We start from the raw sequence: 27,623 nt of genomic DNA, 5'->3' as shown, positions 1-27,623 counted from the left end.
TGTATGATGCACAGTATATAGCTTCAGCCCAATAATCATTTGGCAAATGCTTTTCCTTTAACATATTCCTCGCCATATCCATGATTGTCCTATTCTTCCTTTCAGCAACTCCATTTTGCTGCGGAGTGTACCTAGTGGTAAACTGCTTATGAATTCCATTTTCTCTACAAAAACATATAAATTCTTTGGAGATATACTCACCTCCTCTATCAGTTCTTAGAACTTTGATATGTAGCCCACTTTGGTTTTCTACAAGTGCCTTGAAATTGCAAAATCTTTCAAAAACTTCACTTTTTTCTTCAAGAAATAAACCCAAGTTTTTCTAGTAAATCATCAATAAATGTTAGTATATAGTGGCTTCCTGCAAGTGATGGAGTTTGCATCGGTCTACATAAATCTGAGTGGACAATCTCTAAGGGTGCTTTTGCCCTTATGCTTTTCCCAGATGGAAAACTTTCTCTGTGTTGTTTCCCCAAGATACAACCTTCACAAAGGTTGTCTGGTTTCTCTATCAATGGTAATCCTCCTACCATTCCTTTTCTATTCAACAAGTTAAGACCTCCAAAGTTGAGATGTCCAAATCTCAAATGCCACAACCAATTTTCATCTTTTGGTTCGCTTTGGAAAGCTTCTTGTGTCACTGCTGCTATTTCTTCTCCATTTTTTAAATCTGCTTTCATTCTGAGAGGGAACATCTTGTTCCTTGTCATCTTTACTTCAGCAATACATTGTTTGCTGGGTGTTTTATCCATGATGGTGCATACATCATCGACAAAGAAAACATTGTACCCCTTTTGAATAAGTTGTCCAATACTTATGAGGTTACACTTCATTCCAGGAACATAATAAATATCTGATATGGTTTTCTTTTCACCTTTCTTTGTTAAGACATTTACTTCTCCTTTTCCCATAATAGAAACTTTATTATCAGTCCCTAGTGTGACTTGTGACTTCACACTCTAATCTAACATAGAAAACAGGTCTATGTTTCTCGTCATATGGTTACTGCAACTGGAGTCTAGAAACCATACATCTTCACTCTTTGCTTCAGCCATATTACAGGCTAAAGACAGATTATCTTGGCTAATATTTTCTCCAGTGAAATTTGCACTAGTTCTATTATTCATATCATGCTGCTTCTTCCTACATTCATTTTCATAATGCCCATATTTTTTACAATAGTGACATTGGACATTGGATTTATCATACCTTTGTCCTTGAGCATGATGTTTTCCACTTTGTTGGCTGTTGCCTTGGCCTTGGTTCTGATTTGGATTGCTGCCTCTTCCTTGAGCATTTTCTAGACTGTTTCTTCCACCTTTGTTTTGGCTTCTGCCTCTTCCTCTCTTGTTTCCTCTGCCTTGACCTCTTCCTCTTCCAAAGAACATCTGGGTCTTAAAGGCATGCTCTAGAGATGAGTTTTCATTTCTACTCAATCTCTGCTCATGTGTTATGAGTGATGCATGTAGTTCATCAACTGAGAAGTTTGTGAGATCCTTTGTCTCTTCTATGGTGGTGACAATCACATCAAACCTTGAGGGTAGGATCCTCAATAGTTTCTCCACAATCCTCCTTTCTTAAAGAATATCTCCATGAGACCTTATCTGTGTGACCAGACCAATCACATGTGTGAAGAATGAGTCAATATTATCTGACTCCTTCATGCAGAGAGTCTCAAAATCTCTCCTCAGCAACTGTAGTTTTGCTGTCTTCACTTTCTCCATGCCTTGATCTTAGCTGCTGCTATCCTTGGAAACACACTCTCATGCACTACTTGATACAAAAAGTAGAGGACTTTGGAATCCTTCTTCTTATTGCTCTTCAATAGATCTTTCTCTGCCTGAGTTAAATTATTAAACTCATTTTCATCTGTTGGTTCTTCATAGCCATCCTCAACAAATTCCCTTAAGTCTTGGGAAGCAAGCAAAGCTCTCATAGTTATTTCCCAATAGTCATAGTTTTTCCCATTAAATTGTGGGAGCTGGGTATTACAGATACCCATGGTAGTGCTGGCTCCAGCCATTCTTGCACTCTTAACTATGCTTCAAAATACTTGACTGTGTATTTAAAATAACTGACTGTCCTCAACAGTAACAAAAAAAAACTTGAGAAATACCTTGGATTCATTTTTTACTGAGTCTTCACTCTGCTGGAGAAGCTGTTGCAACAAGAAATCCTTCCTTCAGCTTCTTTGACACCTTCAAAGAGCCTGGACAAGCTCTGATACCATGTTGGGAATTTCTGATAATTCCAAACAAAATAACTGAACAGAGAATAATGCTCTGTTTTGACACAGAGAAACATAGTTTTTTAAGGCACCAAAAAAAACATTGCATTCATTAACAAGACTATTGTTACAAAAAAAATTCATCCTCCAACAGAGGGATTACACAAGAACGCTTCAATTCCAGAAAGAAATTTCATTCTGTCTCTCCTTACAAATTTTACACTGTTGTGTGTAAATTTTTTTTCAACTTACTTTCACGCTTCTGTGTGCTGCGTATTACATTGCATAGTCAATGAACAACAAAAATGACGTTACATTTTTTACTTGTGCCATACTCCTGTGAATTAAAAAAATAATAAAATTAAAAGTCTTCACCTACATTCTACGATTGTAGTAAATTTCATTAATTATTTTATTGATAAAATTGGCCATTAATGAGAATGGAAATTCACGTCACGTAAGGAATAGCTCCATGGTGTAGGCCTGTACATCGAACCTTGATATCAATTGGACGGCTGTCGGCAAAATCACACTGCCCTTCTTACCGCACTTTACGCGCTGGGGAAAGTAGTTTTGGCAAAACTGCTCACGCCACCTGTCAGCCTATGGGTGTGACCACTGCCCTTGGAGAGATACCACCGTTCGGTAAAAGGTGGTGCGGGGAAACCCATGGCAGTTTTCCGGAAAAGAAAACGCTGTAGTTGAAAGTATCATTTCAACATACTGCCGCGTGAAATGCCTCCAAAAACTCATTGGAATGTGTTGTTCGAATATCTATGATTTTTCACCCAAGGTATATTGTTTGCAATTTTCTTATTTCCGCATTTCCATGTTTCTGGCCGAAACGATGAGGATGATTTTTAAATTGTGGGAATTTATTCTCATGAGTGTCATGTCCTCCTTTAATTCATTGTTATCTAGAATCTGAGAAACATAATTTTTAACTTTAAAGCCTTGATTGTGTTAATCCTTGGTGTGTCTCACTGTCTCAGTGTAGTGGCTTGCTGCTGCTAATTGGGAATAGAGGGTTTTTTACTGGAAGGATAGGCTCTGTCCCAGGATATTTTTGAAATAACTATCATTTATAACACTAACTGTAAAGAGTGAGGCATGGTGGGGTGCAGAATGGTTGAAAACCCTACTGGTTATTTTATTTCCAGAGATAGCCTTCAATCTCGATCTTCTTCTGAATGTTAAAATCTTCATACACTAAAAAATTTGTGTCGGTGAAGTAGATCTATAATCATCAAGTCCCACCTCGTTTGCATTCAGAGAGAGGACGAGGATGCCAGTGAATCAAGTACTTATAGTGCCGGTCAAGATTTTTTGGATCGCTTTGGATATTTCTCTTGATGAAATAATATCATTCCCACTGACTTTGAGTTGCTTCTTGTGTATTTGGTTGATCCTAATTGGTGAAAAAATTCATGATGTTCTCATTCCTCTCACCGAGATCACAAAAAGCTATGCCAAGGTATGCCCACATTGAATCTTCATTTTTCATCTTTTATTATGGAGAAAGTTGACTCTAGAAACACACATCAATATCAACGGATGTGTCACATAACACACAACTCTTTTAGCTCAAGTGTCAGCCCCTCCCCAACTGCAACTTCGTCAATTCATCTTTCTTTGATGCCAACTCCTGGTTCAGAGGTCGATTGATTCAATATTGATAAGAAGACAAACAATGAATTATCCTCTCCACTGATTAATAGCCTTCTTGCACATCTATAGTCATGAAAAAAAGTTACTAGGTGACCCACGATTAGCTTAAGGCTCCTATATGTAACAGGGGACTGATCCCACAAGCTCTTTCTTCTATGTTGTTTCTTTCGTGTCTTCACCCTCAAGTTCTCTAATTGCAAGAGAGATAACTTCCTAGTGGAAAACTGGTGTGAACACTACTCATTCAAATTATCAAACTATAATAATACATACATGAGCGACGATGGTTGAATGTTAAAAAAAACACCATCAAACAAATACATATTGCATGTGAACATTAACCTTAATATGAGAGTTACAGTAAACTAGATGACAGACTACACTGAAAACAACTCACTGTAAAAAGTACTAAGATCCAGTTTTGATATAAACATGATCGCAAATAATCTAATGCTATACCTTTAAACTTCTCAACTGAGGTACTTGGGAACAAATTACTCAGATTGACCATGTTAACATATAAGTATTATGCAATTCTCGTGCTCATTGTTCCTGAAGATGACGATAAAACTTGTTCAAAAATCTGCAATGAGTCTGTCACTCGGATCCAAATCCACTTATACGAGGAATGGATCTCGTTTCAGGAGACATATACTAATACAAAAGAACAAGAATCTGATACGAATCTGAGATTCCAAGATTCCAAGGAGAATTGAATGCAGATGTGAGTGCAGGGTACCCTAAGGCAAATCCTGTAAGCAGTGTTCCACATTGATGTTAGTGTATATTAGCAAAGCATGCATCCTCCAATTCATTAATAGAGCAAATGGCCTAGTAATTTTTAGCAATGTTGTTTCCAATGTACGTAAGTTGGTCATTTCTACTAGGAGATCTTAAGGAGCCTGGAATAAACAATGACAACAAAATACCCAAATAATGACAAAAAAATACCCAAAATACAATGACCCCTTGCAAAAGTCTTCAAACAGACCCGACAAATCAAACCTTGAACCAGTTTGTAACTTTAGAACAAACTGTTGCAGGCTATCCTGTACTCAACCTTGGCAAGGAAAACACTAATACATGTGCTATGGTTGGGGAAAACAAACACACAGTGTTCTCAAAGAGGAAACACTCAAAATAAATCACACCCAACATTAACGAAAACCAATGTAATGCAAGAACCTTAGAAAGTTTCATACCCAGAAATAGAGTGTTGACAATAAGAACCACTTTTGAGTGACAATGGTTTTTTCCTTTCCCTAGCACACAAAATCTATTAACAATCATCATACATGGCACCCGAACAAGACTGCATATCAGTGTTGGTCCACTTTAGATTACAGTTTCATCTTGTCATATATGCAGACACGCATTTGGCTTACTGTATATAATTAATATGCCTTACAGTTCAATAAAAAACATATAGTTCGCGGAAGACAGGAGCGGCTTCATTGAACCAGTCGATGTATTAAAAAAATCACATTGACAGCGAGGATGGAATAGGGAATTTGTAGTACAATATTATTGTTTTTCTGTATTTTAGCGAGCAGTAGTACAGGCCACATGCTAGTACAATCATAGTTGGTCAGCATGATACAGATGGTGTTGATTCCATATATACCCAATTTTATTGCTGGAAGATCTGACCGAAAATCTCCATTACTACTCCATCCATCACAGTAGCAGGCATGGCTGCCAGAACAATTACAAGAGCAGTTATTGTCATAATTACTTGTGTCCTGATTCCATTAGTGGTAGCCCAGGGAGGCAGTCAGAATGGAAGTCCTAGTTATGAAACGAATTTGAGAGAAAAATGCCTAATTCTTGTTAAGGTCTGGTGCCTCATAATAGTTTTTGTGGGCACATTTGCAGGGGGAATTTCTGCCTTTTTATAATATCCATATATTATTACCTTCTTATATTTTTATTATTTTTTTATTTCTCTAATTTTACATGACTGTCCTTGACCACCAATAATAATAATTGCATCATTGTTCACCTACCCTCGAAATTTCCTTTCCATAAATAAACAATTCTATAGTTAGGTTTCATTTTTAGCAGGATATAAATAATATGAAGAAGGTGTTTGGAATCGATTTGCATGGAATGTCACCCTTTTTCTAGCTAGCTTTTTTACGTTTCTCATTTATTCTTTATCTTGTAAATTCCATTACAGCTCAATTTATAATTACATCCATGGTATTAGTTAATTACATCCATGTCATTCTACCGAAAGCATTAGTTCCGATAACATGGAGTTGTAATATGTGTAAAGCACAAAGGCACTAGAACATTGAAACATTATCTGAGCAGGCTGCCAGTTTACAACTACATCCATGGGATTATTTAACACGGCACTATACCCAACGCATTAGTTCCAATCGCATGGAGTAATATATGTAAATGCATGAATAAGATCATAGAGCTTCTAGGAGAGTGAAACACTATCTGGGTAGGTTGCCATTGATTTAAAGGCTCATATTGGAATTGAATCAAACTAGATTAATAATTTGTTTAAGGTGTTACATTTGATATGTTTGGAAGGCTTAGATTAGATTAATAGTTTATTTAGGGTACTGTTATGTTTGATAATTACAAATTTACAACGTTTAGATTACCTTAGTCGAGGTTTTCTTTTTGAAATCTATGTATCTAAATTTTATTGTTGATCTTGTTCCATTTTTATCTATTAGATGGAAAATTTTACTATAAAGATAGAGATGTGAGATGTTTTGATGTTATTTCAATTTTTAACCAATCAAAAATAAACATTTAGAATGGTATAACACCTCAGTCCAAACATGTTATCTGTTCAAGAATCGTTGTCAAGATATCGGGGAAGACATCAAGGACAACATACGATTGCTCAACATGTCTCCAAAACAATTCATTGTCAAGACATCGAGGGAAACATATGGTTGCTTAACATGTCTCCAAAAAAATACATGTTTGGTGTTGAGAACTTTTGGAATCCTTTGTGCATTGTTTGAAGAGCACAAAAATGGTTGCTTAACAGGTTTCTAAAACTTTAGATAAACAAAAGCCACAAATCTCTTATGTTGAAATGGAGAAACACTTTTTGTTTTCATACATAAGACTAACATTGAATATTTTGGTTTACAAGAACATTTTTCTTTTGTTGGGAACTCAGTTCGCTACTGGTGTCTTCTTGGGGATGGCTTGGATGCATTTTCTCAACGATTCTACTTCAACATTTGCAGATTTGGTGGACAAGATGTATCCTTTTGCCTTCATGCTCTACACTCCATGCTACCTTATTATCATTCTCATAGACCTCACCGTCGCCTGGGTGTATCAGAAACAAGATGGGTCAAATGTCACTATAATTCCTCTTCAAAGAAAAGTCAGTGAGGGCCTAACGTTTTGATACCCTTCCTTCTTATAACAGCAGATACTATATGGAAGTAGATATTAACTGTGAATTAGGTTTTGAATTGATTGTGAATGGGTGTATTAAGGAAGTAAATATTAATTGGGAATTAGGTTTCGAATTGATTGTGAATGGGTGTATTCAAGAATCTTGCCAAAAAATTAACCAATTCAAATTTGATATCCTTCTTTATAACAGTAACAAAGTAGATACTATTTTGAATTGATTGTGAATAACTGAATTGTTAAAATATCTTTTTAAAATATAATTCAAATCAATAAATTAACTGGAAACAAAAAAAATAAACATTAATCAATTTCAATATCACAAATTTTCCATTTGGATAACACAATTTTTCATTCACTGATTGATAGCAGTAATGTTGTAATTACCAAATATTAGCTCTACAGAAAGCAGAGTCCCACACATATGGGCCAGACAACACTCAACTTGCAAGTGAGTTAATTATGTAATGTCATATATAACGTGTATTTTTATGTTGATTGTTGATTTTGGGAATATTCTGGAATCAAATCGACATAGAAAGTAAATTGTTTCACCACCCATGTCCCTCCAATTCCAAAATATTCTGGGAATCAACAATTCGAAATATATAGTTTTATTGGGGATTTTATTTATCGTTGTAGAATAAGCTTTTTTTTCTTTGTTATCAGAAATTCGAGGTATATAACTATTGGGGATTTTATTTATTATTGTAGAATAAGATTTTGTTTTCTTCATTGCACCAGATAAACGTACGGTCACAATTTTATTTTATTGATAGTGACCTATGATTTTTGAGATAAGCAAGATCTCCAAACACCTTCGCAGACAACTACAATAGTGAACATGGTGACGACAACCTCATTGGTAAACAAGACCTCCATTGGAGATAGTTTACTTCTCGTTCTCGCACTGTGCTTCCATTTTACCTTCGAAGGGATCGTCATTGGTGTTACACACAAGTCTTGTCTCCTTTGATCCAGGTGGATATTAGTGGCCACCCGCCATTTCCACTTGGACCCCCACCATTACTTCTTTTAGTTTTTCAGTTTCCTTAATTGTAGCACAGTTTACTATTTTTAGTAGTTTTTCGGGTCCTAAACTTTTGGAGCTGTTTTGAGGCGCTAAATGACATTTTTTTGGAAATCTACTGCCAACAATTTTTTGTCTAAAATCATATTTTTTGTCGTATTCCTCGGAGAGATCTTTCCAACGGGCTATCATGCACGTAAAATGGAGATAATATGACCAACTCGTGACCTTGGGAAGTTGGTTGTCCAACTCACCCCAACGGGGCCCATAAACTCTTGGTGCTACATCTCCTCAGGTTAGGGTTTTGGTTGTTTAGGGTTTGCTCTTATTGTTCAATAATAAAAAGGCCCTTGAGCCTCATTGGAAGGTAGTTCAGAGGCATGTATCCACCACTTCTCTTCTTAGAGATAAGGTACCATCGCCCTAGCTGGTTTATTTCCATTCCTGTTTGTAAGCATATTTCAGTATTTTACATTAATGAAATGAAGTATTATTTTCACTGCATCTTTGTGTTTATGGTCATCTCTATAATTTGCTGCGTTCCTCTTTAAATCCGGATCAGTGGTATCAGAGTGGTCTGCTTTTTTTTTCTCTGTTTTTTTTTGCATGTCCCCAACGAGGTAGGGATATAAGGAGTTAGGGCTTGAACTTGTCGAACCATTACAAGACCAGCCTCGCAAATCCCGATGGCCTCCCATGGCGGATGAAAAGAAAAACGATGGGGCAGGAGATCTTATTAAAATCTTGCTCGAAGAAGACCTCGAGTGACAAAGGAATGCGATGATGGACAACTTTGCCCAGATCCTTTAGCGGCTACCCAGGGGTAATGGATCGGCTTCCAAAAACTACTCTCGAAACGCAACACCATTTAAGGTACAAGTTAATTTTGAAATCCCCATATTCAAGGGTCAGATAGACATAGATGCCATCGATAAATGGTTAAATATGCTAGAGGGTTATTTTTCTGTTCATGATTTTTCCACTCAGGAAAAGATTATTTTCTCTCTTCTCAAAGCAGCCCCCCATGTCAAGGATTGGTGGGAAACCTACTATGCGCAGAAGGATGAAAGTACAGTCTCACTATTTTCAGCCACACCCGCTTGGAATTCATTCTGGGATGCCATCAAGGAGCAGTACTACCCTGTCGGAAGCTATGAGGATCAATACATAAAGTGGACCACGCTGCAGCAGGGAAGGGACCAAGACGTGCCAGAGATTACCAATATTTTCCATAACCTTCATACAAAGTTGGGTATCAAGGATACAGAGCAGCATTTGGTACTCAAATACCATGGCTGCCTGCACAAGTACATCCAAGAAGAAATAGAATTCCTGAACATCTCCTCGCTCAGAGCAACATACCGATATGCCATCAAGTTTGAGAAAAAGTTTAAACAGGAGAAGCGAGACTTTGGATTTGAAAATCCAAAATAAGGGAAAGGTGCCCCCAAACTACAGAACAAAAGACAAAGCCAAGGCTGGGTGGCCCAAGATGACCCGCTAAAGTTGCAAGCAAAGAACAACGTCGCGAAGCTAAAAAAGGACACGGGAAAGTGGTGTGAGTTCCATAAGAGCTCCACTCACAACACAAGTGAGTGTCAGTCCAAGCCGTCACTCGTGGCCAAGCTAAAGGTTTCAGAATCAGATGCATGTTCCGACTTCGAGACAGAAACTGACAAGGGGAATGACAAAGGGAAGCAGATTATTGATGCGTAGCCCAACACCACCATTGCCACCACGCAAATCTAGAAGGAGGAACCCGAAGATCCAGAGGAGGAGGAGCGTCTCTTCCACTCCCAGATGTGGGTAAAGGGCTCCCCACTATAGTTCATTGTCGACAACGGGTGCCAAAAGAACCTCATTTCAGTAGAGGTCATGAAGCGACTGGGCTTACCGACCACAGTTCATCCACAACTGTACACCATTGGGTGGCTTCCCCAAGGGCAAGATCTTCGCGTGAGCTAGCAATGTCACCTTCCATACAACATCAAGCCCTTCACAAATGAGGTATTGTGTGACATTGCTCCCCTTGAAGTTTGTGATGTATTATTAGGACAACCATACTTGTGGAAGCGACATGCTGTGTATGAATCAAGGCCCATTGCTGTTATTGGTACCTTGGGAAATAAGTTGTACAGGATACCAGAGGTAGCATTTCCTACCACCATCTCTTTGGTTACTGCAAAACAATGCAGTAAGCTCATTTCCAAAACCAGGAAATTTGTTTTCTTGATGATATGCCCTCAAGGAAAGAATAAGATGGTGGCCACGACCTCAAGACAGGGCCCCTCTGCATGACAACTACAGATGGACAAGGTTGTCGAGGAGTACGAGGACATATTCACCTCCCCCGCAGGGGTTCCACTACACTGTCAAGTCAAGCACTCCATCAATCTGACCCCATGTGCACCGCTGCCCAATGGACCAATCTATCGATGCTCCGTTCTAGAGAACGATGAAATCAAGAGGCAGATTCAGGAGCTGCTGCAAAAAGGTCACATCTGTCCGAGTTCATCACCTTGCGGGAGCCCGATCGTGTTGGTATAGAAGAAGGATGGGACTTGGAAACTCTATATTGACTATTGGGCACTTAACAAGATCATTGTCTATAATAGGTACCCAATCCCACAGATTGATGACCTCCTGGACCAACTAAAGGGGGAAGAATATTTCAACCAAATTGATTTGAAGTCAGGGTATCACCAGGTACCAATCGAACCCTCTGATGTGTGGAAGACTACCTTCAAAGACAAGGAGGGCCTTTTTGAATGGTTGGTTATTCCTTTCAGATTGACAAATGCTCCTTCAACCTTCATGAGGCTAATGGATGACATCTTGCAGCCATTCACCAACTCATTTGTAGTGGTATACTTGGATGACATCCTAATCTTCAGACGGAGTTAGGAAGAGCACCTCCGCCACATCAGACAGGTTCTCCAAACATTGCAACAACACAAGTTATGTGCCAATTTGGAGAAATGCACTTTTTGCATGACCCATGTTCAGTATCCGGGATACATTATTGATGAATAGGGGGTGCATGTGGATCCAGCAAAGATCTAAGTCATTTGGGGTTAGCCATCTCCAACCACTCTGATAGAGCTTCACAGCTTTCTAGGTCTTTCCAACTTCTACTGTAGGTTCGTGTTGGGATTTTCTCATATCACTTGACCCTTGAGTCAAGTCACCAAGGGAGGAGAAAATGCGAAATTATTTTGGTCTGAATCTCAACAGAAGACATTCATAGAGTTGAAAGATCGCCTCTGCTTGGCACCAGTGCTCGCATTACCAGACTTGCAATAGCCATTTGAGGTTGATACAGATGCCTTTGACTATGTTATTGGGGTAGTCCTTACTCAACACCAGCATCCAGTGGCATATCATAGTGAGACAATTTCAGACACAGTCGAGAGGTATCCCACTTATGACAAAGAGATGTATTCCATTGTGCACGCCTGCCAACAATATAAGCATTACATTTTGGAGAAGGAAAAAATCATCCACATGTACCACCGACCCATGTAGTTCATACAAATGCAAGGGAAATTGCAGAATGACCACAATCAGAAGTGGTCCACGTACCTACAATAGCTCCATTTGAATATCAAGTATAAGAAGGGCAACACCAATAATGTTGCAGATTGCCTCAGTCAACCGCCGATCATGGAGTTAACCACCATGCTCAACTCTTGTGGGCACGAGACTTCCGATTGGCCAGTTCTCTACAAAAGTGACCCAGAATTCAGCCACACATACCAGACACTCTTGGAGGGTTAGCATGTTCCAGATTTTCATGTCCAGGATGCCTCGTTATGCCACTTGGGTCACCTTTGTGTTCCTTCAAGTGAGCATTCCAAGAAGATTTTGGAAGCACACTACAGTTGGGCTGATGGGTATTTCACAGTCGAGAAAACAGTTGCAGTATTGTAGAAGTATTTCTATTGGCCGAATCTTCGACACGATGTCGGGAAGTGCATCAGATCATGCACTTCCTACACCATTGCCAAACTGAATATCAAGAAGCAAGGCCTCTATACCCTGCTGCCTACCCCTAGTCGACCTTGGAAATCCATCTCCATGGATTACATGTGAGACCTTCCTTCCACTAAGCATGGAAATCACTGTGTTTTTGTGGTCATCGACAAGTTCTCGAAGATGGCCATTATGGCGGCCTGCAAGAAGAATATCACAGTAGAAGCCATTGTTAAACTCTTCTTTGAACAAGTGTGGGTACACTTTGGGATCCCACAGTCTATCATCTCCGATCAAGACAGTAGGTTCCTCAATAACTTTTGTTCCAGTCTCTGGTCGATGTTGGACACCAAACCCACTAAGTCCACAACCTTCCATCCTCAAATTGATGGTCAGACAGAGATTGTCAATAGGATAATCGTACACATTCTGCACATGTACAACTCAAAGCATCCATGCACATGGGATGAGAGCCTCACCTATGTTCATCACAGCTACAACTGGGCTCTCCACAGCTCGACTGGCCACAACCCTTTTCAGGTGGGCTTGGGATTCCAACCATTATGTCCCATTGATGTGGCCATGCCATTTGCAGTTACTCACGCAGATTCGGCTCATGTCCAGTTCAAAATAGATAAGGAAAACAAATTCATTGAGCACATCTAACATATTCACTAGTAGGTCCATGACATTCTGGAGAAATCAAATGCCAAGTACAAGCAGTGATGTGATCAACATTGGGTGGCACACACGTTTTAGGTGGGCGACAAAGTCTGGTTGCATTTGCAAAAGGAACTCCTTACTAGAGCCTATTGGAAACTCTGACCACTCTGATATGGTCCTTACACCATTACCAAGGCTATGGGAGATAATGCATTTGAGCTCAGCATTCCCCCATTCCTTGGCCTACACCCAGTGTTCAATGTGGACTACCTTGGGCCATACTTTCCACCATTACTAGACACATCTGACATTGCAGAACAACTCACACCCACAGAGTTAAATCCAGATTGCATGGAACAAGCTACAATTGATCGAATCATGGACACACAGATCAAGCACACTCTCCAATAGAATATCCAACTATATCGGGTTGTCAAAGTAGGCCAACTCCTTCACCAGGGTAAGTGGCTCACTAGGGGCCAAGTTCAGTAGAAATTCCGTCATCTCATGGAGGAACTCATTGGAATGGGACGATTGCTTCCTAAGGGGGAAGGAATGATCTAGGTGGATATTGGTGGTCACCCGCCAATTCCACTTGGAACCCCACCATTGCTTCTTTTAGTTTTTCAGTTTCGTTAGTTGTAGCACAATTTACTATTTTTAGTAGTTTTTCGAGTCCTAAACTTCCAGAACCGTTTTGAGGCCCTAAACGATGTTTTTTTGGAAATCTATTGCCAATGATTTTTTGTCTAAAATCATCGTTTCCGTGGTATTCCTTGGAGAGATCTTTCCAACGGGCTATCATGCACTTCAAACGAAGATAATATGACCAAGTCACAACCTTGGGAAGTTGGTTGTCCAACTCACCACAATGAGGCCCATAAACTCTTGGTGTTACATCTCCTCAGGGTAGGGTTTTGGTTGTTTAGGGTTTGTCTTATTTTTCAATAATAAAAATTCCCTTGAGCCTCATTGGAAGGCATTTCAGAGGCATATAGACACCACATCTCTTCTCAGAGATAAGCTACCATCGCCCGAGCTAGTTTATTTCCATTCCTGTTTGTAAGAATATTTCAGTATTTTACATTAATGAAATGAAGTATTATTTCCACTACATCTCTGTGCTTATGGTTAACTATGTAATTTGTTGCGTTCCTGTTTAAATCCGGATAATCCTCTCAGCCTAAGGGTCCTATATGTAACAAGAAACTGATCCCACAGGGTCTTTCTTCTCTTCCATCTATTATGTTGAATTCTTGATATGCCGATCCTTGTTTTTATTCCTTTCAGCATGCCAGTTCTGACTTCAAACAATTCATAATAATTTTTAGGGTAAAAGGCATAGGAAAGGCATCAAATATTTGCGGGCATGGCTAGCGATGGAGATAGTCAAGCCATTCTCAGGCCCTTTCATCACCGAGCCAATGAAGCCGAGGTAGGTATTTGCGATTTCTCCTTTTCTTACTTCTGAGTGAATGGAATGTTTCTCTGGGGTTCAAACTTGTGCTTTCTATCGTGTAATATTTCCCAAAAATGCCATAGTATATAAGAAAACAAAAAGGCAATCAACTTTGTTATAGTTTTCCATAATGTGTGAAAAATTTTAGAAGGAATTAAACATTTATTCATTTATTTATTCAGTTCACTAACAGATCTGTAAGATCGTCGATCACAAAAGAAAAACCCTGATACCTCTTATGATGGGAAAAAAATATTGCGAACTTTTAAATGGAGTGGAATGATAATCTTTATGTTGGAACAAAATCTCAACCTAGCAAAATTTTATTATAGTAAGCTAGTTGTAACATCACATTAGAGTAATTATAATTGTCAGTGCAAGAGAAACTAAGCATGTCACAAGAAGTCACAAATAAAATGTTAGTACTTGGGAGATTTCTATTACCTCAACCCAGGTACTTCACTATATTCTGAAATATCATGGCGAGTTTTGAAATAGCCATAATAAAAAAGAATGTGCTTAAATTCTCAACACAACCACCCAGAACTAGAATTTAATACAACTCATACCTAAAATTCCTTGGAACCTTGTGGTTTTGGTTGAACTCTTTCTTTTGTCAAGTTACATAATTTCTTAATTGTTTTGTTTTATATTTAATTTCTGTAGCCCCTTCTGGTGCGAAAGTGGCTTGTTTCAATTACATCTGTAGGTTGTGGGATGACTGTGTTTCTTTAGATTGAGCCTTGTCAAACAATGATGGAGATTTTCTTTCCTTTGGCACTCAGAATGGCATGGATTTTTTTAGGCTTAGTGGAATTTTCAAGGATTTTGTATTTTATTTCACATGGTTATTGCCAAAGCCCAACAAATGTGTCACCACCATATATATATATCTATATATATATATATATATATATATATATATATATATATATATATATATATATATATATATATATATATATTGGATTTATTTTGGGTGGTTGGAAGGGATGATTGTTATCCTCTCCACCTAGCTTTAATTCCCACAAGTGACATGTTGAGCTCTTAAATGAGTATACCATTATAATGGCTTCAATCCTCATTGTTAATTGACCTTGTGCCTTGAATATTCTAGGGTTTACCCTTGGTACCATTCCTGAAATGAGGGGAAGTAGTTGGGGGTTTTCCTTGGGCATAAAACATGGGGTGTGTAAGATTGCTTCAAGAAACATGTTCTGAAGTTGAGTTTGCACTGCATAACTTGGACATTACCTCAAGAAACATGTCCTGAAGTCAGATTTTTCACTGCATAACATGGAAATCCTTCAACTTAGGTGTTAGGTGTTGGAAAATGTATCTAGGTTTGGTCTTCATAATTGTACTTGAAGTCAAATGTAATATAATTTTCAAAATAAATGAAGAAATAATTTTACTATTGAAATTGACTTATTAAAGCATGGGTTTCATTCTTGGGTCATTTGTATAGGCCAAGCCTCCATTGCAGGATTTAGGTCATTGTCAAAGTGAATTTATGAGGACTCTTCCATCCATCGAAGTCTCATTATTGCCAAAGAACTCATCATCAAGTTGGCTTACCTCAAAGTATCATGTTGGCCTAAATACAATGACACACCTCTTCATATACTCATGTCGGCTTATTTCAAGATGGACAAAAGCTATATATAAGGATGAGGACTTTGCATAACACAAGGATTTTCATAATTTAAAAGACAAGTTTTAGTACAATTATAGAATGGAAGCTCAAACTTCACAGAAGTTTTCAGTGATCCATGAAATGAAGTTTCAGTGTTTACAGTGGACAATTTTTAGTTCTATCTCAATTTTAGACAATTATGGTGACCATGTTTTCGGGCTATTACAAATATCACAGTCTCAATTTTATCATAGTTTCAATCCTATCTTATTTTGGTGCAAAACAATGATGAAGTCTCACCACAGTGCCATAGTCTCAGTGAAACCTCAATGACTCATTTCAGTGTGAGTACCAACAATGTAGTCTGACTGCAAACACAATGATAAGGATTTGATGCAAGCACAATGATGAGGTTGACTTGATGGATGGAGGTGGTCTTGAGTCTAAGTTGTAAGGGTCATAGTCGTCTCATTTCGAATCTATAGAAGGAACTATGGTGGGGTTTTTCCCTGACATCATGCCTACATATTGTGTACTATTTTATTTGTTGCTTGGCATTAGTCTTGATGATAAGAAAAGATAAATCGAAAGAACTAATAATAATAACAAAACATCACAAGATAATGTAATTAATAAGGGAAATCATTTAATTTCCACTCCTTTGGATTTCCCAACATGAGTATATGAAGAGGTGTGTCACTTTATTTAGGCCTACATGACACTTTGAGGTAAACCAACTTGATGATGAGTTATTTGATAGCATGGAGACTTTGATGGATGGAGGAGTCTTCACTAATTCACTTTAACATGACCTAAAACCTATAACGGAGTCTTGACCTCAGCTTCATTGGCTAGGTGGTGAAAAGGCTTGAGAATAGCTTGAATATCTCCATCGCTAGCCATGCCCCCAAATATCTGATGCCTTGCCTCTGCCCTTTACCCTTAAAATCATGCTTAGTAAATGTAAAGGGAAATCCAAAGGAGTGGCAGTGGAAAATTTTGCCTGGTAACCTTTGTATTTCCTAGTTATACCCTTGAATATTCATAGTAAACATAAGAAACAAGTGTCACAACTGATTCCATGACATTTAGATATAACTCAAGCTTGAGGACATCTTCCCATTTCAAGGTTTTGAGCTACTACCTAGCAAATTCACTTATTTTCTTGTTGTCAGTATTTTGTAAATTTATATCAATCGTGTTCTTTTGTTTATTTTGGGTAGTTTCTAATCGTTTATGTTTCTTTATGAAGACTAAGCCAATGTTCATGTTATGGAAACAAGTTTTAATTCTTGTTGACCATTTATTTTCAGTGATGTTGTGCTAGCATGGGCGTCTGCAAAAAAGCGCTTCACAACAAAGGTCTAATTATATTTAAGGTCTTCCTATCACTTGTTTACCATTAGTTAAATAATAAAAATACATCCTTTCAAATTTGAAGACATCATGTGAGTATCTTTATTCTTCCTAAACCCAAATTATTCCTATGTTGGCTATAGGAGAAAGATGATATTGATAACCAAGAAGATGGGTAAGGATAAAAGAATGTTAAATCTAACAACTCAGATGATGTAGCAACTAATTCATCCAATAACTGATGCGATTATTCATGGAAAAGAAAGTTTGGAATATGAGAATGCAACATATACTCTTGCTAAAACAATCTTGTGAGATGCATGCAAGTTAGCCTCCACCTCCAATACAGATATGGGAAAGAAAGTTGAAATTGAAAAATTGTATGTATCTAGTTAGCTTTACTTAGAATAATTAATCAACTCTATTACAATTAGGATTTTTTTAGTTATACTTGTAATTTTATATCTAGTCCATTGTTTTTTAATATCAACCATCTCTATTAAGCTACTTTTTCTATCTTAAATATGCAAGTTTTCCTTTTAACTTGAAGTCTTCTAAGAAATATTGTACACAAATTTTTACTCACTTGCTTGAACTGTATATCACATGGTCAAACTATATTTCTTCAATACCATAAGTATTTTATGAAAATCAATGAAATTCACTACTTCTATTTTGAGGATAACATAAAGCTTCATGGATAGAGAAAAGAATTTGGAAGATGAGTTCTCCAGGTAGTATTGCTCTTTGAACAAGAACACTAGTTGTAGTGGATTGTCAATATTTATAGTTGTTTACCAAGCTTTAGCAAAAAGTTTATCATTTTTTTTTATCGATTATTATTTGATGGATTTTTTATTTCCACTTGTTTCTCTTTCCTAAAATTTTTGTGCTAACTAGTTTGAACTAATTGATGATCAAACGCTGGTGGTATTGTTGTAGTATGTTAAATCCTTGTTTGTATTGAATCCATTATTGTTGTAAAAGATCAATCGATGTGTTATATCTTGGAAGTTACATGTATGGTAAATATGGGAAAACTATTGGTGCTTTGCATGTAAATCTTCAAAACAGATCAAAACTACTCTTATTTTATCTTTTCATTATAATGATAATTGATGTTTTGAGTTTAGTGATTGACTTTTTAAATCAATATAGAGGTCTTGCCTCGAGGGAGTGAATTATCTAGCCTAAAAAACACACTAGGCTGGTCACAGGTGTTCCCTCAAATTGGAAGTTGGTGTTGGAATTCAATGTGGATTTTCCATTCAAGAACCATATAACAACTGGAATCTGAAAATTACATTCCAAAATGATCCGATTTGGCAGATTACTAGTGGTGATTGCTACATATTTGTTATGCCTAACTTGGAGATTACTAGTGGTCACTGTTACATATTTTCGATGTTTGAAATTTGCTCCAAATCAAAACTAGTATATTATACCACAAGTCATGAACACAGTGGGAAGGGGATTTTATTTGCAATTTATCCTCTTATACTGTAGTGATCAAGAAATATAAGAAAAACATTAATAATTTGATATAGACTTGTTAGCTTATTCATATGTGATAATGGACCCAAACAATAGTTCTTATCTGAAGAAATGTTCATCAGACTTGGGCATTTTTTACATCATCGACATCCAATGTGAGAATTATTCACTTAGCCTTCTACATTATACAGTTATATACATGTATACGAGGTTATCCTATTATTGTATCCATTTTACTTCATTTCATTTTATTATGGACTTAGTTTTGCTATGTTCTAGGAGTTGTGTTGGCACTCCCACATTGTATAAGTAATATACAGCTTGAGCTTTTTAGCATGTAACTTAGTTGGCATGATTGTCTCTAAGATTTCCTTGAAGGTTGAATACTAAGTTTACTAAGTTGTTCTTTTCTATGGTGACGTTTTATTTTCTTTGTTTACATAGGCCATCTGGACACATAGCAGCCACTATCACCCAATTGAAGAAAACTTGTTTGAGTTTCTTGCTTTTACGGGGAAAAATGGCATTGCCATTGATAATGTAGAGGTATAAGTTGTATAAATCCTTTATAGTCTACTTTAATTTATATTCTAGTGTTCATCATCTTTCATGTCTCATACCCTACATTGTATCTTGTATTGCTTTCAGAAAAGGAACTCAATATTGATGGTAGAAAGTAAGAATTGGAGAAAGATGAGAGCAATAACTCTAGAGAAACAAATGCAAAAAGAGAGAGAGAAGATAATCGGTATACCAATAGATCCAATATCACAGATAAGACACACACATAGAGACTGATGGTCAAGTCTTCAGAGTTGGTGAATTCACCTGCAATGCCTTGGCAACCCAATGATAATGTTTTGAAGTGATGAAACAATATTTCATGTGTAAATTGTAGTCCAACCAATATTAAGTTGGAAAATCATATTGTAATACGTGACATTTTATATAATACAATTTATGTGGTTGAAATTATTTGTAGTTGCACTTGATATTATTTAGTATTGTAATTAACATATGTAACTTTGTGTTTTCATATTAGACGGACATGCACATTGTATGACATTTTTTTTGTAATTTAGTTGCAAAAGCATACTAATTGATTTATGTTGATTAATAATGAACACATAAAATCAATCTAAAACTACTAAATTATTATTTTATATTATTTAATGATGAACACAAATAAAATGAATATATGATTAAATTAGTTTTTTATAATGATTATTACTAAAAGTAAATGAAATGTATATAATCTACTGAATTAGTCATTTATATAATGAATATGAAACTACCAAAAATTGATAAATGACTATTGAAAATGATAAATGTGTGATTACAAATGACGACTAAATTTTGTATAGATACGACTATTAGTAGCTAATTTGTAGTACTTATAACATGACAAAAAATTAGTCATATTTCTTTGGTCGTTAATCAATTTCAAACGATGACTAAATTTTGCATATATGTGACTATTAGTAGCTAATTTACAGTATCTTATAACATGACCAACATTTTGGTCATATTTATTTGGTCATTAATTGGTTTTCTTGGCTGATCATATAGTAATATATTTTGTTGTATATTTGGTCATTAATTCTGACAATTAATGACTAAATCAATGACTAAATTAATCACCAAATCTATGACTAAATATACTACTAGACAATAAAATTTGAGCCAACCAATTAATGACTAAACTAAAAATGACTAAAATTTGGTCGTGTTATAAGATACTGTAAATTAGCTACTATTGGTCACTGACTGGAAAATGGTCATTTATATGCAAATTTTAGTCATTTTTTTAGTAACTAATTATCCATTTTGTACTAGTGACTTGTAGAATCCTTCTTGGGTTAGTATAACCTTTGTCTTGATGTATTGTTGAAGAATCTCTCTAAGAAATATTTGGTTGGGTTCCCCCCTTGTATGGCTTTTCCCTAATCTTTGACCTAATTTTGGTGTCTCTTGTTAATATGCATTGTGATATCTTCCTTCTCCTTATTGTTCATTTAATTTCTAAAGTGTAATTACTTGATGAAGTGAGTTAAATTGTAAAGAATGCCTAATACATTCACAAGTAATTTTGCGTAGTTTAGAAATTCTCTTCCACTTAGTTTATCAACATGGTATTTGAGCAAGAGTAAGGGAAGAAAGTTGTGGATCACTTGTTAGCAGATACCTTTGAAAGAAGCTCTTGGAAATCCCTTGAGAAAAGCCTAGAAGATATGATTTGTACCCTAGCTTAAGGATGTTCTCATTATACTTACTATTGCAAAGTCAAATATCCACCCATTTCCATTGACTGGGGTTATTGTCTTCAAGATTAAGAATTTGATTCTCAAAGGACTTCTATATGAACATCTAAATATTTGAAATGTATCTACATCACTTTATACAAGTTTGTATCTATTTGAATCTTACATTATCATCTTCACAAATCTCTTGAGAAGACTGTGGTGACTTATTCATTGTCAATGTCTAGTACTTGGCTAAGGGAATCATGTATTCAAATATGTCTCCATACATAAAAGGTAACCTCTATCAACGTCTGAGCATGTTTAAGGACTAATTCAAATTATCTTTTGTAGAAGGAAATTCACCTCTCAAGCAGATTCATTTGACTTTGAAGGAGTAATATCTTCTCTATATTCTCGCTAAATTCTACATTATATTGTTATCTCTCGTGGTATCTATCCAAGCACTTATCTAAATTTTGACATATAGTTCCAAGTTCAATGAAGGTCTAATTAGAATTATGTAGCATATATATGTATTCTGGAACAAATGTCCAAGATCATTAGTGATTAGATAATTCAATGGTATATTAATCTTAGATTTGAATTCTGTAGCAACATATTCGAATTCCTTGTTGGAAAACTCAATATTGGTGGTGAGAGATCTAAAATTTGTGATGTAGATTGAGTTCCTTATTGGTAGATCCAAACTTTATGGCATCATATCTAAATAATATTACATAGATCAGAGTTAGTTACGCCGTAAGGCGTTCCCATTTGAAATGAATTGCCCCAGCCGCCACAGTGTTCTATTGTTGACCATCGATTTATGGTGTTAGACGATTGAATGAACTGTGATCGTTGATCTAAAACTGTTCAACTGAACGGTGAAAGGTTAATGAGGAAGCGAAACTAAACGGTTAATGAGAAAGCGGAAGCGGGACGGACGCACCGCCAGCTTCGCAGCTGATAAGGAATTTGATCTTGTTGAAGCTCCGCATTTTTTAATAATTCTTTTGTGCCAATGGCCTGTGTATCATTGTTTGGAAGAGACGTGCACAGTAGCTCTTAGAATAATCATTCTGTTTGTGCCGTTGGGATACACCGTCGGAATATTTCCACCGACGAGGTGTGCTGCCCCTCACGCCAATTCTTTGTGCATAACAGGGAATTGCTCGTCAGCAGAGCCATATCTAGCTGCACATCACGTTTTGCTCGCCCACACAGCTGCAGTGGAGAAATATAGGGAGAAATATCAGGTCAGGAATCTTTTCACGCACTTACAATAACGCCAAATATTGTGAATATAGTTTGTCAAATTTGAATCAGAGCGGAGCATTTGTGTGCAGAAAATTCAAGGAGGATCTATAGGGTTAGTTATGAGCGCGCCGTGGTACGAACCCTTGGAAGATTCTCCAGAAGAGAGATCAGCTGTTGACAGAATTTTATCCTTCAATCTCCGATGGTGAGTGCCATGACTTTGAGTTATACCCTCGTCTGTGTAAAATTAATGTATCCCTTGTGATAGCAAAGGCTAATGGGAATAGATTGTGGTTTTTTTTAGAGATCATTAGGAATTTTCACAGTAGAATATGAATTTTGTCGAGCTTTCGAATCCTAATATGAATTATTTTTCAAATCCCATATGAATTTTGTAGAGATTTAGAATCCAAAAAAATTCCACCATCAGGACCAACCTGGACCAAATTCATATTCTATATTTTACTGTGGAAACGTCCACAAAAATTCATATTCTACCGTGGAAAATCCGAATGATCTCTCTCAAAAAGGCTAATGGGATTTCATATTAATTGTTGAAATTAATTTCTACACGGTTTGCAGGTTTTTGGATCCAATTGTTTTTGGAGATTATCCACAAGAAATGCGTGAAAGATTAGGATCGCGCTTACCCTCCATATCCTCGGAACTATCTGCGAAACTTCGGGGATCGTTCGACTATATGGGTATTAATCACTATACAACCTTATATGCAACAAGCACTCCTCCCCTTTCCCCCGACAACACGCAATATTTATATCCAGAATCCAGGGTTTATCTGACTGGAGAGCGCCACGGAGTCTCCATCGGAGAACGGGTATGAATATCCAGTCCTTGACCTCTTTAAAAAAAAATTGTGATTTTTGCAGTACAGTTTGGCCAATGGCTCATGCAATTCCTCCATTTTTATATGATTCCCAGACAGCGATGGATGGTTTGTTTGTGGTACCTCATGGAATTCAGAAAATCGTGGAGTATGTAAAAGAATTCTATGACAACCCGATTATTATTATCACAGAGAACGGTAAAAAATTTATGTAAATATCTCAGAGGATTTGTTTTTCTATAAGAACTGAGCCGAAGGTTGTCAAACCCTAGTATGTACTTATCTTATCTCTCTGTTTTGCCTTCTAGGCTATCCAGAGTCTGAGGAATCCTCGTCGACTCTGCAAGAAAATCTAAACGATGTGAGGAGAATAAGGTTTCATGGAGATTGTTTGAGTTATCTTACTGCAGCAATCAAGTAAGATCAAATTTTCACGATTTTCATTATCTTGCTATTGGCCTTTACTGAATTTCATTTGTTTAACTGATTAAACTGATGACCATTTATGCGTGTGTTAACACAGAAATGGCTCAGATGTTCGAGGGTACTTTGTGTGGTCTCTTCTGGATAATTTTGAGTGGGCATTTGGGTATACCATTAGATTTGGTCTTTATCACGTGGATTTCATTTTTACGCCATAAGGCGTTCCCATTTGAAATGAATATGGTGTTAGACGATTGATTGAATGAACTATGATCGTTGATCTAAAACTGTTCAACTGAACGGTGAAAGTTTAATGAGGAAGCGAAACTAAACGATTAATGAGAAAGCGGAAGCTGGACGGACGCACCGCTAGCTTCGCAGCTGATAAGGAATTTGATCTTGTTGAAGCTCCGCATTTTTTAATAATTCTTTTGTGCCAATGGCCTGTGTATCACTGTTTGGAAGAGACGTGCACAGTAGCTCTTAGAATAATCATTCTGTTTGTGCCGTTGGGATACACCGTCGGAATATTTCCACCGACGAGGTTATGATCGCGCCGTGGTACGAACTCTTGGAAGATTCTCCAGAAGAGAGATCAGCTGTTGACAGAATTTTATCCTTCAATCTCCGATGGTGAGTGCCATGATTTTGAGTTATACCCTCGTCTGTGTAAAATTAATGTATCCCTCGCGATAGCAAAGGCTAATGGGAATAGATTGTGGTTTTTTTTAGAGATCATTAGGAATTTTCACAGTAGAATATGAATTTTGTCGAGCTTTCGAATCCTAATATGAATTATTTTTCAAATCCCAAAGTAGAATATGAATTTTGTAGAGATTTAGAATCCAAAAAAATTCCACCATCAGGACCAACCTGGACCAAATTCATATTCTATATTCTACTGTGGAAACGTCCACAAAAATTCATATTCTACCGTGGAAAATTCGAATGATCTCTCTCAAAAAGGCTAATGGGATTTCATATTAATTGTTGAAATTAATTTCTACACGGTTTGCAGGTTTTTGGATCCAATTGTTTTTGGAGATTATCCACAAGAAATGCGTGAAAGATTAGGATCGCGCTTACCCTCCATATCTTCGGAACTATCTGCGAAACTTCGGGGATCGTTCGACTATATGGGTATTAATCACTATACAACCTTATATGCAACAAGCACTCCTCCCCTTTCCCCCGACAACACGCAATATTTATATCCAGACTCCAGGGTTTATCTGACTGGAGAGCGCCACGGAGTCTCCATCGGAGAACGGGTATGAATATCCAGTCCTTGACCTCTTTAAAAAAAATTTGTGATTTTTGCAGTACAGTTTGGCCAATGGCTCATGCAATTCCTCCATTTTTATATGATTCCCAGACAGCGATGGATGGTTTGTTTGTGGTACCTCATGGAATTCAGAAAATCGTGGAGTATGTAAAAGAATTCTATGACAACCCGATTATTATTATCACACAGAACGGTAAAAAAATTATGTAAATATCTCAGAGGATTTGTTTTTCTATAATAACTGAGCCGAAGGTTGTCAAACACTAGTATGTACTTATCTTATCTCTCTGTTTTGCCTTCTAGGCTATCCAGAGTCTGAGGAATCCTCGTCGACTCTGCAAGAAAATCTAAACGATGTGAGGAGAATAAGGTTTCATGGAGATTGTTTGAGTTATCTTACTGCAGCAATCAAGTAAGATCAAATTTTCACGATTTTCATTATCTTGCTATTGGCCTTTACTGAATTTCATTTGTTTAACTGATTAAACTGATGACCATTTATGCGTGTGTTAACACAGAAATGGCTCAGATGTTCGAGGGTACTTTGTGTGGTCTCTTCTGGATAATTTTGAGTGGGCATTTGGGTATACCATTAGATTTGGTCTTTATCACGTGGATTTCATTTCTGATCAAAAGAGGTATCCCAAGCTCTCGGCTCAATGGTTGAGGCAATTTCTTCAGCACGACGATCAGGGAAGTGTTAGAAGCAGCAGCATTTAGACTGCGTTGTCTATTTGCTAATCAAAGCGCACACTTTCCTGCAACTCTACCCAAAATCCTGCAAGCAAATATGTTGTGTTTGGATCTATCCACCGTGACACACATTACAAAGAAATCATCGATCTATTCCAAAATGCAGAAAACCCCATTCAGATGTTCGAGGGAATTGCAGAGTAAGAACATTGAAAAAAAACAAAAAAGTTGCACGATATGCGACATGTGTCTATCTAAATCGTTGTACTATCCTATATCTTTTTAAAAATTACTATGCATATATTAAAGAGCTCATAATTACGCCGTAAGGCGTTCCCATTTGAAATGAATTGCCCCAGCCGCCGCCGTGTTCTATTGTTGACCGTCGATTTATGGTGTTAGACGATTGAATGAACTGTGATAGTTGATCTAAAACTGTTCAACTGAACGGTGAACGGTTAATGAGGAAGCGAAACTAAACGGTTAATGAGAAAGCGGAAGTGGGACGGACGCACCGCCAGCTTCGCAGCTGATAAGGAATTTGATCTTGTTGAAGCTCCACATTTTTTAATAATTCTTTTGTGCCAATGGCCTGTGTATCACTGTTTGGAAGAGACGTGCACAGTAGCTCTTAGAATAATCATTGAATCACCCACCACTGTTGCCTAGCAGGCCCCTTGAGCTTCAGGAAGCTGGAGGCCTTTGAAGAGGGCTTGAGCCTTCACTTGTTTGTTCATGAAAATACCAACCTGCCGTAATATCGACTCTCTTGATTTCATCTGAAGTCAATGAAGGCTCCCTGCCCCTGCCATTCCAGGTTTCTTTTAAAGGTGCCATCAAGGAAAAGGGTTGTTATACCTTGATCCAGCATCCAGGGTTTCACGTCTTGGAGATACACATCTTGAGAAATAGGTGGATGGTTCATACTGTCTTCCCAAGCTTAATGCACTTGCCATTGCATGGGATACTTGATAGGTGTTTCCAAAGGAAACGGGCCAAGGACTCGCAAAATGGCGAGACAGGGGATCCTTTTATCACCGACTTTGTTTGAAATAGTTATGGCGAAGTCCATCTTTCCACCAGGCCGCTTTGTCGGACAAATATTTCAACAACAGTTTGGCTTCCATGGCTTGGTTAGATATCATCGGATGTCTTATTGTCAAGCCCCACTACTCTCAAATGGGGCTCGAACCATAATCCAATTGATTAAATTGAATATTTTGTTGTCTGCTGTCTCCTTTCTACAGGAACCACCTTATCTCTCTCCCAAGGATATAGGTAACCTACCAGTGCCAAGAGGGCTGAAATCAAGAAAAGTGACAATACATCTTACCTGGATTATCATATTGATATTTACTGTGACTAGATTGATTCATTATCCTTTTGGCTGTACTTACCCATGGGTGTTATTTTGCTCTTATTACATTCCTGAAAGATTTGCGGAAGATCTCAAAGCGCTCTACTTTGTTTAATCCGTCTGTAATGATTGTTTTCCATGCTAGAAAAGGATATGATTTTTTGCTCCATTCAGTTTGCAAAAATATGCTTGAGCTATTTTGACATATTTAATGTTAATTTTAAGATATAGGAATGGTATTGGGTTTTTCCCTCATGGTACAGAAATGGAAAGAAGATGAAGTGGACAACAATAATTAGAATTATTCTTAGAAATTAGTTAATGGTTGGTATTGAAATAAAAATAGTTATTGTTTTAAAAAATGTGATTTTATAATAAATTAATAACAATGAAATAATAACTCTCTTGTTTATATTCAGCCTGTAGGCTATTCAATTCCATATCATTCCATTATTATTTACAACTCATTTAATTGTCAATCTCATGCTATGATATTGGCTTTATCCCCAATCCAACATGTACTGCAGATTTACCTTGATCTTCACTTGTGTTATTGTATGTTTTTGCAATTTCTTGGAAAGATTTAATGCATTTGGTCTTTTATCGACTCCTTTGTA

General features: G+C 37.1%; 1 protein-coding gene across 1 annotated transcript; it reads left to right on the top strand.

Annotated features, from left to right (window-relative positions):
- The first annotated feature begins 22,067 nt into the window (after nucleotides 1-22,067).
- Nucleotides 22,068-25,967, top strand: LOC149151985 (coniferin beta-glucosidase-like). The gene is made up of 6 exons (XM_089443337.1): nucleotides 22,068-22,403; nucleotides 22,494-22,609; nucleotides 24,690-24,942; nucleotides 25,047-25,149; nucleotides 25,260-25,368; nucleotides 25,475-25,967. Exons 1-6 carry the CDS (start codon nucleotides 22,068-22,070, stop codon nucleotides 25,674-25,676), a joined length of 1,119 nt encoding a protein of 372 aa, XP_089299463.1. The 3' UTR covers nucleotides 25,677-25,967.
- The last annotated feature ends 1,656 nt before the right edge of the window (nucleotides 25,968-27,623 follow it).

This window comes from Pinus tabuliformis, chromosome 9, assembly GCF_031772625.1.
Source record: "Pinus tabuliformis cultivar Carrire ecotype Pingquan chromosome 9, CPIR1, whole genome shotgun sequence".
In the NCBI taxonomy this organism is placed as follows: Eukaryota; Viridiplantae; Streptophyta; class Pinopsida; order Pinales; family Pinaceae; genus Pinus; species Pinus tabuliformis.
The sequence above is the reverse complement of the archived record's forward strand: the minus strand, read 5'-3'. Positions and strand labels throughout refer to the sequence as shown.

Bases quoted from the DNA above. Each gene is read 5' to 3' on its own strand.
- LOC149151985 (XM_089443337.1), top strand. From the start codon at position 22,068: ATGAGAAAGCGGAAGCGGGACGGACGCACCGCCAGCTTCGCAGCTGAT. The intron at 22,610-24,689 runs GTGAGTGCCATG...CACGGTTTGCAG, and splicing joins TTATCCTTCAATCTCCGATG to GTTTTTGGATCCAATTGTTT. The intron at 25,150-25,259 runs GTAAAAAAATTA...TTTGCCTTCTAG, and splicing joins TATTATTATCACACAGAACG to GCTATCCAGAGTCTGAGGAA.